This window comes from Neolamprologus multifasciatus, chromosome 17 (assembly GCF_963576455.1).
Source record: "Neolamprologus multifasciatus chromosome 17, fNeoMul1.2, whole genome shotgun sequence".
Lineage (NCBI taxonomy): Eukaryota > Metazoa > Chordata > Actinopteri > Cichliformes > Cichlidae > Neolamprologus > Neolamprologus multifasciatus.
In genome coordinates, this window is record NC_140455.1 from 21,464,820 (window position 1) to 21,477,870 (window position 13,051).

The window sequence follows — 13,051 nt, forward strand, 5'->3', positions numbered from 1 at the left end:
TCCACCAAAATCACCAGATCTCAATCCAAAACGTGCATGGGCAAATCTGCAGCAATTTTGCGATGCTATCATGTCGATATGGAGCAAATTCTAGGAAAGTTTCCATTAACTTGTTGATTCAATGCCATGAAGTATTAAGGCAGTCTTAATGGAAAAGGGGTTTCAAACCTTATACTAACAGCTAACTAAGGAAGTTTAAGTATGTCAAAACACATTTTCAGAAACTGAAGGTGTAATTTATGGTGGTTATTTCTTGACAAAATGTACAAGCAGGTCCAACGCTGTGCCTCTCTACATCTGTGGAATGTAAACAGACAGCTACACTACATAAATTACATAAAGTGGCACGGAAGAGAGGTTGGGAAAGCTGTCCTCTTCTTTTATTTTAAATCACATCAGACTTTCATTCCATTACAGCGAATTCAGGGTATTTAGGAGTCATTCTGCTTGCATTGATGTGGTCAGCCATCGCCAGTCAGTTTTCAGACCTGCCTTTGTTGATTTACTTACCATGCTGTTGCTTTTTTTGCTCATTATACTGTATTATCATCAGGCCACTTTCTGTGGCCATAAAGGACACAATTTCTTCTACTACATCATTTGCGGCATGATAGATGAGAGACTACTTCTCTGATGATCAGTGTGGGTAGTCATTTTTAAAAAATAGCAGGTCACAACAGGCTACACACGTCACACTAACTGTCGCAGAAAACTCCTGTCACAATCACCTAGTGAGGGAAGGAAGTTAATTGACTAATCTTGCAACACGTCATGTTTTCTCTTCTCTAGTACACTAAGAAGATCCACTTCCCTTTTTTTCGTCTGTTTCGCCTTTTGCCCTCTTTTTTTCAGCCCCGTTTCCAAGTGGGAAAAGCCTCTTACAGCCAGCCAGACGACTAATAAGGAGTGGCTCCTGTCAGCCAATCCCCCTTAATGCCTCGGCACACTGCATTATGGGCAAAATAACCCCCAACACACACACATAGATACACTCAGTCACTCTCAAACACTCCTGAAAAGGCTAGGAAAAGAGAGCGAGATAAGCCAGAAATCCCACTGTTCCAAAAAAAGATGTCATCACTCTTCTTCCTCTTAGCAAGAAAATGATTGATATGCATAAGCACACACAAACACACCACCAGACAACTAGAACAGCATTACTCAGTGAAGGTAGCGAAGGTTGTACCAACACCTCTGAATAACACCGTCTATAATATGTATAGAAATAAAAGGAGACTGAGTCAGTGAGCAGAGAAACCCTACACATCACGATGAACAACATACACTAACATAAACACACTCATTATTCTGGAAAATGAAGCAGAATCCCTTCGGCACAGAATTTGTGCTGAAGGAAAATTAATAAATAAATTATTTCACGCTATTTCTACTTCAAATACTCCAATTATGCTCTTCTAGCCCCTCCCACTTTCTGTTCAACCTTTCTGTTTGCGAGTAGCAGCCAATCAGGAGAGAGATGGCTAAAAAGGAAAGAATATTTTTTTGTCCTTGCTTGATATTATTGAGTTTTGGCTCCTATTTTGACTTTGTGGTTAGTCTGGCGATGAGGGGTTTTTGTTTTTTTTATAATATTATTGAGTTTGGATTCTTAATGGAATGATATCATTATAGTCTCACAAGCGTTTCCCTATCTCTCCTCCCTTTATCTTGTGAAGGTGCCTTTGACTCTTCCTTGACTTCTGTGCTCAATCTGTATGAACAGCCTAACCTTTGATGTAGTCCATCCACAAGTTAGGCTAACACCATTACCAGTATACCAGTACCAGTATACAAAATTATGTTATTGTGCTTGTGTTGCTCTGTAGCTCTCATGAAACGAGAAGTTTGGGTGTTTGAGTTCAATTTTGTTTTCCAGTGCAAAACATCAAATTCTCCATGCCGCCATGGTCACACATTTGGTAAAAGCTCACGGTTTTCAAAATAAAGTAAAACCAACTCCCTTTAGACTTTCCTGACCAAATTTTAGATAGCTCTAGTCAACCAACTTGAAGCTGTAAGTGCAACATGTCATTTGCTGTTGCCCATTGGGCCACAGACACGCCCTTCAACAAAAACTGAAAAGCCTTCAAATTTAGCATGACGAAGCTGTGTCATCTACACTGACCAAATACAAAGCTGACCCCTTAAAATCCCCAGGAAGAGTTTGAAAAAGTATAATGCCTGGAAATGGCATAATGGCGTCAGTATTTAATCTTACATTCAAAATTTTGGGTTCAGGTGCCTTGGACATACAAATAGCTTTAACTATGTCTTGAACACTTCATGCCTCACACTCAAAGTTTTCAGTCCCATAAAATGTCGTTTTACCCCCCAAATGAATTATATAATCAACTTTGAGAAATCAGGACTGTGGATTAAAAGAAAACTGCAGCTTCATAGCACTGAGACTGGTTTAATCTTACAAAAATCCTATATGTTATTCTGTTTTTTGAATTATCTCGTCTCCCTCCTCCTCTGCTTCCTAACAAGAGGAGAAATCATAAATATGCATGTATATCTGTTCATCCATTGTGATGATGAGAGGAGAGAGGGAAAATTGTGTCACTGAGCCTTGTATTTCATCAACAATTGGTGCTGTGATCGTCTGCTTAAAAATGCATGAGTGTCTTTAAGCTGCCTGGACTCTGAGCCAAACGTTCCACTGAATTTAACACAGACTGCATTACAAAACCAGCTCATACGCTGGTTGTATAGAACATCCGGGATCAGGTCTTTCTTGCTTTACGCTATAGAGCAGTGACTCCAAACCTTTATTGTTACGCTAACCCACACAGGCCTATCAGATGAGCTCCGTTCCCCTTCCTGATTTTTTTTTTTTTTGTTAAATAGATGTGTTCATTTGGTTTCATCCTAAACTATTTCACACGGATCAAGATCAGTCTGGCAAACTTTGGATGCAGATCCTGGATATTTATACTCCCATCTCAGGCTGTCCCTAGCAACCTCTTCTGTCACACCAACCCTTCTATGGGAAAACAGCATTTGCCTCAGTTGAGCTCTACGTTTTACTAAACACTTTCCTGCTTACTTTATGTCTTCAAGTACCAGTTCCAAGTCTTACTGAGTACAACATAATGTTTACTTTGTAGGTCAAGGTTACCACTTGTGATCATAATGACAATAAATAGGAATATGCTTCACCAGAGATGATTAATGGGCTACAAGCCAATAAGCATGCAGCGTTCATTGGCTTCTCAGATCTACCTCTCGCTGATGATGTCTACTTTCCAAAAGTTACAATGGAAATGTCTTCAAAAGCAGGCGACATCACAGTGGCTACCATCGTTTTACATTTCTTTATTTATTTCTTATTGATCTTGTCTGTCATTCACTTTAGCCATGAGAGGTAACGCAGAAGGAGAAGTGTGCTGTATTAGTGTCTGTGAAGGTTCTCAGTCATCCAGGTCATCGTAGTCAAAGGAGCTTGCAAAGAAAAGCATCTGGACTTCTTTAAGTTACTTGAAGACGTTTCACCTTTCATCCGAGAAGCTTCTTCAGTTCTAAGGTCAAATGGTGGAGAGTCCCAGTTTTATATATATATATATATATATATATATATATATATACTCCCGCTAGGTTTATATCTGGGACTCTCCACCATTTGACCTTAGAACTGAAGAAGCTTCTCACATGAGAGGTGAAACGTCTTCAAGTAACTTAAAGAAGTCCAGACACTTTTCTTTGCAAGCTCCTTTGACTGTGCTGTATTAGCAAACATGGACATATATATTACATATAAAATAATAGGTCCTTCTGCTGTTACACCCACATAGCACTTGCTGAGACCATTTCACTAAAACTAAAAATGGAAACCTCAGGAGAGTCAAAGGCTCACTAACGTCAGAAGCACTCATACAGTGCGGATCATGTAAGAGTAATTTCGAGTTCATTTTCTGCACAAAAATGGTTCATGCACCATACTCCAGAATTTTTAGTAATCATTCAGAATAGAAACTGATCTAAAAGTGAAGGTCAACCCAAAAGCATCATCTCCTTTGGATGTTTTGATACGTATAGTAATTATAGTTTTATAGTTTTTCTTCTTACGGTCCACACGCCATACTTTGAGAACCATTAGCCAACACCAAAGTGAAAAACCAGCCAAAACAGGCCGACATTTTTCCAGAGTAACACACTAAAGCGTCACCAAAACATTAATTTTTGATGTCTGATCGTCTCTCAGTGAGACTTGTAGGTAGATAAATTAAGGACATAACAGCAAAATTAACAACATCTACATTCCTGTCAAAATTTGACAAAACAATTTTCCTTTTCCTGAATGCATTAAATTGTAAAAATGTCATTAAAAATTATGTGTGCCCATGTGTTTTGTAGCTTATTAAATGCCACCCTTACTGCATGCAAGGTATTTCTTCTGTTTTGGCCTTTCCCATTTAATTTCCCCAGAGAAAGCCAATGCTATTGAACTGCACTGGGATGTATTGCTCTGTTTCACAATTACTGTAAGTAGAATGACATTAAAGGTTTCTAACTCATAAATATCTTTTTCCTTTAGGCTGTTTCAGGCTGCTGCCCGTGTGCATCGTCCATAGAAAACAACTGCAGACACAAAAATCAGAAAGTTAAAAATTCACAAGTGCCTTCAGGAGCTCCGGGGTAAGTACATTTGGAAAATCAAACATGCTTTTTCTACTGCAAACTCACATCTTTTTTTAAGTTTAATTTAAAAAGAATGACAGGTTAATGATAACAGAATTTAAAGCTTGAAGAAAGAAACCAAGATTTCAGCACATAAGCAGCAGCAGGAGCTCTGCTGGTTATAAATATATCAGGGACCTTAAATGCCTTACTCTTACACCAGAAGACAGCTTCATTCAAGTCACCGGGCTTGTTTTATTTTAAGAGCGAGTTAACTTTTATTACTCCGCCTAATGTCACTTCTCCACTGGGTAATAAAATAATTGTCCTATAACATGCCACTGCCACTAATTCTCCCTTTTTCATGCTTCGTCCTCTTTCATATATACCTCTGACTCTGTATCAAACATTTGCCCATTTCTCTTCCCCTCTATAGCCATTTTTTACCCCTCCTTTCCCCCTCTCCCCTCTGTATTCTGTCCTAATTGAAGGCTGAATAGAGTTTTATATTCTGGCAGCATCAGATGATGAAAGGCCTTTGATCACTGTTTACCCCCGCAGGTGGTACACAGCAGTACCAACATAAGATACACTTGTATCTTTTTATGTTTTTTTCCTCTCTCCTCCTGCATTTGTGCGTGCCTCGCCAGCCTTTTCTCTCCATCTCTCTCATACACCACCTCGCAGTCAGCCAGTGGACGTGAAACCCGGAGTATATCCTGGACTGCAGACATGCACTTATTGTGATATGCCATTTGTAAAGTGGGCCGTAAATAGAGGAAGGATAGCGTTGCAACATCCTGTCCTGTGGCGGTTTGTTTCAGCAACAATTCCCACAAAGGCGGCGGTAAAAATCTCACCACACGGTGAAGCTGGGGTGATGAAACAGAGTGTTTGTTTCTTTGTATTTTTGCTTCGGGGCAAACAGGTCACGCTGGCGTTTTCTTTGCCTGCAAAGTCAGAGATCACGGCCAGATAGCTGGTTCATCAGCTACAGACTCGAAGTCTTAGGTGGTTGTCAAATAATGTGTGATTCAGCATCGGCTTCTTGTTAGCGATGACATCCTGGAGTCAAAGAAGATGCCAGGGGAAGCATTTGACAGCTGGGATACAAACAGTAGATTCTGGGTGTATTTTTAGCCTTCATTTTTTTAACAGAATGGTAGAGAGCAGACAGAAACGCAGGAAGAGAGTGAGGGGGAATGACATGCAGGAAATGGTCCAGGGTGGACTCGACCCCAGGGCCCCCTGCCCCCATGGGTTCCCCAATCAACCAGGTGAGCTACAGTGGCACCCTGAAGGCTTGTTTTTATAGAATGTTTTCAACTGCCTACTACTTTAATCAGCTGAATATAATCATGCCAAAAATGCAGCACAAGGCAGGCACATCAGACTTTTATTTTATTGGCCTCCAAAACAAAACAAAAAAACAAAAACACAGTTGAGTTACACCATACAGCATAAATTTAACACTAACATAACTACAACTTTAAAATAAACTGGTTAATGACTCACCCTTAGATGCTGCAGGTATCTCTGCAAGAAACCATTTTCTTCACAGGTGAAGTGACTGGTTGCTGACCAACTGCCCCTACATACTGTTTTTATACTGGCCCAGAACTCTGCCATTGCTTTGGGAGAAAACAACTTATGTACAAGAAACAATTATGATCCTCACACTGTGGGAAAAATCGCAACTGAAGGATAAAAGTACATTATTTTATATTTAAAAATATCTAAAAAGGTCTGAAAAACTTTTTTTAACATAATAAGTGATTTGGATTTTTTTAAATAGTTGCTTAATGTAAATAATACTGGATATATATATATATATATATATATATATATATATATATATATATACACATATATATATATATATATATATATAATATGAAAACTCTTCAGATCAGCCAGTAAAGTTTCAACAAACTCAAATCTATACTAAACCTTTTTTTTTAGTGATTTAAAGAATAAAAAAATAACACACAGAGACCACCAAAAGGCGAGCGAAATTCGTAGATATTTTGTAAGTTCAGCAAAATAAAGTAAACCGAGATTGTTTTGTGAACACAGACACTGATTTAGCATCAGAATTTATCTGTGTATGTACCATTTTACCCCCTCTCTTCAAAAACGCAGACATTCTTCTGTACTGGAGACTGTTTGCATACACGGAGGCAATTTTCACCCATTCATATTTGTAAATCTTATCCATTAGTGCTCTTTTTTCACAGATTTATCAGTGAGTTCTCTCTCAAATGTTCTCATAAGTTACAATAAGGACAAATTTAATTAAAACTGTCATTTCAGATAACATAATAGCTATCTTGTGCAGATAATAAAGGTTTGCCTTTTCTGTTTGCTCTTTGGTGAGCCTCAGACACAGAACATTTACATGCTGCTGGCCAGAAACATTAGAGGATAATTAGGGGTTACATATCCAGGGATTTTTCCAGGTTGAGAATTAGTCTTTGGGAGTAGACTACTCGAAAAAATATATAGTTTATATATGAATAAATAAAAGCATAATTAAAAAACTAGTGATCATTTTGCCCTTACTGTCCTTTGGCTCTGACTAACACCTCTTTAATGGTGCAGGGAAGAACCCCAGCATCTCTAATGGCATTATCTTACAGTACATATCTCCCACTACATATTTCAACTACAATGCAGCTCTAAGTTACAATGAATATTTTATATCTAATCTCAACGAGGCTATCAGTCAGTTGTGGCATAATTAATAGAGTGTTCCAGGAAGACTGCAAATATTGTAGACATGTATGTATGGGCTTTGGGGTACATTAGGACTTCAGAAAGAGTGCGCAGGGATGGAATGGGGTCATTGTGAGGCCAGGACAGAAGAGATAGAGTCTCGTTTCGCTGCTACGAGCACAACTGCCGCTCTGCTAAGGCTCTGCTTTATGGGTTGTGGGTACTGTAGCGGGTTTATATAATTTTATGAGCTCTAATGCCAACTGTGTTGACAGCTAGATAATCCGAAAAATCTATAAATGCAACGCTGACCAACTGCCTGTCACAGATAACCAGGAAGTGGTTGGAGAAACATGTCACTGACTCACTTACAGATTGAGTGTCCAGCCGGCTGACTGACTAGCTAATTAAGGTAATGTCTTACAAACCAACCGGTGCGCTGACTACACAGACACACACAAAGCCGCTGTCTTTTTGACAGAGGAAGGGCTGTCATGCAGGCAGATGGGTGAGACATCTAAGAATAGATAAAAGGAGGGACAGCATTCTGGGAACACACACACACACACAGAAAAAGTGTGACGAATGTCTGGCAGATAAGTTACACGTGCCTCATGCTGCCATAAACACACAATACCACAGCTCCTCACATACACTCACACACTCGCTGGCTTTGATGTTCAACAGCATAATTTCTCAGCTCTTTCATATTGCCACATATGGTAATTCACTTCTTGGCATTGGCCACTTCAAAGCTATGTAAACCACCTTCTTACAAACCATCTCCCCTGACCGGCTAATTCCATTTCCTGCACATCATGGCTGATTCCACGAAGCAGAAAATTCACAGATTAACCATAGCCTCATCCAATAAGGTCAAAGGTCCGAACAACCCAAGACACACCACGTTAACCACTGTGCCAATCTGCCTTTGTCGTGTTGATAGAACAAGGCAGATTTATTTGGCGTAATTAAATATACCAGACTGTATTCTTCCAGTCCAAACATACGACCGACATACTGCGGTGGATTAGAAATACAATAAAGAAACAAACTGTTCTAACTTCAGATGTGACAAAAGAACATCATGCTAGGGAATAAGTGAAATTCCAGCAAAAAGTACCATATACACAATATAAGTTCTTCATTAACTCAAAAAAAAAAAAAAGAAAAAGAAAAAAAATGGCAGGTTTTCTAACCATCTGGCATTTTATTTCCACATTCTTCTTCTCTGAAATACTCGGTGCACAGTAGCAAACAGTGGCTGCAGTAACATGAGCCAAATTCTCTGCTTTAAAAACAAAAATAATCCAACTAGGGATTCCAGTGAGGCCATTTACAGTTTATGAGCACTGAATACAGCTACTGGAAGCAGCTATAAAGGGACAGGGTGGACATGGATGAAACAATGTTCACCTCTTACAAGGTCATTATTTGGTTCATCTTTTGTCATTCCACTTTCCTCCCAGAACTTTTACTCTCAATTCCGGTGTAATATTCCAATATACTCGGTATATATTAATCTCTATACAGAGAAATCTGCATTTCTATATATGTAGAATATCTAGGCCAGAGTTTGGGTAAATCTTCTGGTTTCTAGTTGCATTACTCAATCAAGTTTGAGCCAAGTGTCTGATAATCATCATAAAAGAGCAATCACACTTGCCAGAATTTCATCTCAAAAACACCAACAACTATCTGTTGATGAATGACAGGTTTTAAGGGTATCGGCAGTTATAAAACACAAGATAACCTTACAAGTACTTGTCAGTTGTTCCTTTTGTATAAACTAACTGTATTAGTACATTAACCAGATGAAAATAGGGTAACTAATGCCTAATAACCTAATAAAAACACAGTCAAATTGTTCCCATTTCTTTTTACGTAAAAAAATGTTGCATTTTTAAATTAGACAATCGCCAGCTCCTTGGACTACACCACCTTATTTTGGTGTAGTATGGCAGACCACAGGTTATTACTTAATGAGAGTAGGAACTCCTTATTTTTGGCAAAAATTATGATCAGAATTACTCACACGCTATGGAAAATTGTGTATTTACTAAACTAAACTGTCTCACATTTAAATTGTTGGGATCTTATCACCTTTGCCAAGACAACAGCCAGCTGCTGTGCATCACTTAAAGCAGGCCAGTTCAAAGGATCCTGAGAGATCTGGAGACAAAAAGCAGCAAGTAGTAGTTCCTCCACAGGTTCTTCTATGGAAACTGCTGGGTTTTACCTATCGAAGTCATCTCAGCTAGAGCTGAACTTAACAGCGAGCAAGTTGGTCAATTACACGGGCCTAGAGACGAGTCAGAAACTGCTGGTCCCTAGGGGAAACGTTTATTCTCTGACCAGTTGTTGCTAGGTTAAACTGGTCAAAAAAAAATGGTGATAACATCAAAAACCTCCCTGAGCTTTCTTTGGTCGCAATCAGATTATCACATTCACCTTTAGGTTCCACAGAAGACACCACTGCATCTGTAAACCTTCACTAACTGCAGTAGTGAAACAAAAAAAATGGGCGATGAAAACGGGAAACTTAGGGCGTTCACCTTCAAAGTAAAAGTTAATCGCTGCTATCTAGGAGCAAGCAAAGCAAACGTAAGAAGGTTTTGGGTGCACCACTTTCACCCAGCAAGAGCAAGCAACCTCCCGTAAGCACTCCCCAACCAATCTTTCCCTCGCAAGCATTGGTTACCATGGGTTAATTGTTTTCATAATCACTGGAAGCCAAAAGTGTGACTTAAAATAGTTCCGATCAAGCTCTGAACTGTTTCACAGAACAATAAATCTCAAATACTGACTCTTCCTCACAGGCACAAAATGTCTGGAGAAACACCATTTTTTTTAAAAAAGTACTACTTATGAACATATGACTCGCTATATTTGACTCAGTTAGGCGCAATAAAATGGATCCAAGTTGAGCAAATAATCAAACACCACCACTTCCTTGACTATCACATAATAATAACACAACTTCTGCCAACTAAGACTTCTGCTGACTGAACACGATTCTTCACATGACGTCATCCTTTCCTCCGGAGTCCATAAAGCAGACGAGGGTTTGATATGTTCAGTGTACCAAACCCATCAATGCTCTGGTTTACTGCTGCATTTTCTACTGAGGCAACACTTTTATCACAAGAAACTACTCCTGCAGTCATAAAATTGGAAAAAGGCAAGCCAGCTGTGGCACTCCCCAGGAAACACAATCTCCTGGAAACCTCACTTAACCAAAGATGGTTTCCCCTCGGAACAGAGACTCCGTAAATGATGATAAAATAAACACAAAGGAGTTGTGAGTCTCTGTTGTCTTTGCCTTACACTGTTTAAAAAGATCATGCACACTCCAAACAACAACAACAAAAAATGGGTAATTATCATCTGTCGAATGGATTGTAATAGGATTGTTATAATGTACCAGCCCTTTTTAAAATGAGATGAATTGCATTCCTCAAAAAAAAGGAATGGTTTATTCAACTGTAATGTGTTTACATGGGGCATATATAATCTGACTGGGTCATTAATTACTGGGGCAATAAAAGGCTTACAGTAATTATCCTGCCCCCCCACCCCCACCCTCCACCCAGGTTTAAAAGAAACTAATTTATCAAATGCAGCCATAATTTTTAATTTACAGTTTTTATTCTTTGTGTTGACGAAGACCAAATGTGATTTACAACTTTAAAACGAATGTATTTCAATAGGAGGGGATGTCTCACCATGGAAACCAAGAAAAAGAAGTGGCAATGGGTGTGTTTTAACCCAAAAACATGATATTTTTTCTAATCAGAGTAGATTTTATTCCCTTAACAGATCAAAGTAGGTTTTATTGACCAAGCTGTTTTGTGACCTTCAATCTAACCAAGTAGTTTTTAATCCCTAAACTAAACAGAGTCATTTTTACTTGATGATTAAAATCTGCGAGTCAAAGTGAGGTCAACAGTGCAAGTTGCAAAATGACTCACTCAACCTCTCCTGCAAACCCTCCCACATTCAAAATGTGAACGGCATCGACATCTGAAAGTGAAAAATATTAATTTCATTACACAAATCAGTACATACGAGCACAGAGTCACCAGATTAGAGGTTGTGACCCTTTCTTATCAATTTTCCCAAGCAAAGATTTAATAGTGCTGATGGTAAAAATGGTAAAAATTATACTTCACTTTATCACACTGCCCCAAATCAGACACAAACAAGTTAGTCGAACACAAACAAGCTGAAATGATTGATTTGACCCCCAACTACAGATCATTTCCAGCAGACACATAAACACAAAGCCTGGACAGAAAGACAGACAGATCGACTGTGTGAACGTGTGGGCTTGGGATCTGGCCAGTTTTCACTATCAACTGCAGCTGCCAGTCACACCGGGGTGTCAGGATGCTGCTGGCATTCACACACGCACGCACACACACACACACACATCACAAATCAATACAGCTTCACTCCCTCCCCCTCCTCCACACTGTTCCAGCACCACAGGGACATGCACACATTGTTGTGTATGTAAAATTGTTTTTATCCCTCACTGATGGGGCTAAAATGCCCTGGCTTTTGTGCGCATATCAGTGCTGGGGCTGTCAACAGCAGCATGGTGAGCACAGCCTGGGACAAGGCAGGGTTATCATAACAATGACATGTGAGAATTTAGCTTTTCAGCTATGAGCTGAAGTATGCACCACTCAGTGTGTGTTTATGTTTACAAGATTTAGCTAGCATGGGTGTAATTCTTGCAGCAGCTTTAGCCTTTAACGTGTAACTTAAGCACGAGGAGAGTGAAGTATAGGCGCAAAGACATAATAAATGCACAAACATATCCTTCTCGAACCAGTATCCTTCCCCAGCATCCTCCCAGCTATCCCACTCACCGATACGACGTCTGTTTTCTGAACGCCAGTCCCCTTAATTTCTCCTCCAGAGTCTCTTGCTCCATGTCAGGCAGGCTGCTGAACGTGTCGCTGCAGCAGCCCACGGCAGCCTCCTCCGAGCCGGCTCCGGACTCCGAGTCACCCCCGTCAGCTCCGAGAGAGGCCGGGCGCCCGCTTAAGCCCCCCGCCGCCGGGCTGGTGCGATCCTTCGCTTGGGGGTCCATGCTGGTCGCTCCTCGCGGTGTCACGCCACGCTGGACCCCCTCTCCTCCGCGTACTGAGGGGACGCGGATGCCGGCGGTGAAAAGGAGAGTCTAACTACTCCGGGGTGATGATAAAAAATAAAAAAAAAAACCGTAAAGCTGAGAGCGGCTGTGTGGGCTTTGACCGCTGACCGCCTTTATATACTGCAGCCGAGCACGGCAGCACGCGCAGCCGCCTGGACAACAGAACGAACTGCACTCACGAGCCCCCTGACCAACTGGCAGTGAGTTACGTCAAGCTACGCACGCCAGGTAGGAAGTAGGAAAACTTGTCTTCAAAATAAAAGCCCCCAAACTTTTTTTTTTAAACGATACATTTTTATGTGACATTTGATATTTTAAAAATAATATTATAATAATTCATTAAATATTAACCATTGTCTTTTTATGTCATAAAATAGTTATTTATACATAGAGCAGCTTGTTTGTTTTTTTTACTATAGTTTTGTGCCCGCTATATTTTTTTTTAATTAGAGGTTTAAACTAGATTTCCTTTTGCTTTTTTCTCCTACTTTTTTAATTTTGGACCAGTTTCCCCTTAAATAAGCCTGAAAATACCTAATAAGTACATTTTAC

The 13,051-nt window shown here is 39.8% G+C and overlaps 1 protein-coding gene across 4 annotated transcripts in view; it reads right to left on the reverse strand.

Moving 5' to 3' along the window:
• dgki (diacylglycerol kinase, iota) overlaps positions 1 to 12,698 on the reverse strand; it is a 98,886-nt gene extending 86,188 nt beyond the window's left edge. For all 4 annotated transcript variants that reach the window (XM_085136746.1, XM_085136748.1, XM_085136747.1 and 1 more), the window contains exon 1: positions 12,213 to 12,698. In XM_085136746.1, the coding sequence (XP_084992872.1) occupies positions 12,213 to 12,436 (224 nt within the window). In that variant the 5' untranslated portion in view covers positions 12,437 to 12,698. The remainder of the gene's footprint in view (positions 1 to 12,212) is intronic.
• Positions 12,699 to 13,051: the final 353 nt, after the last annotated feature.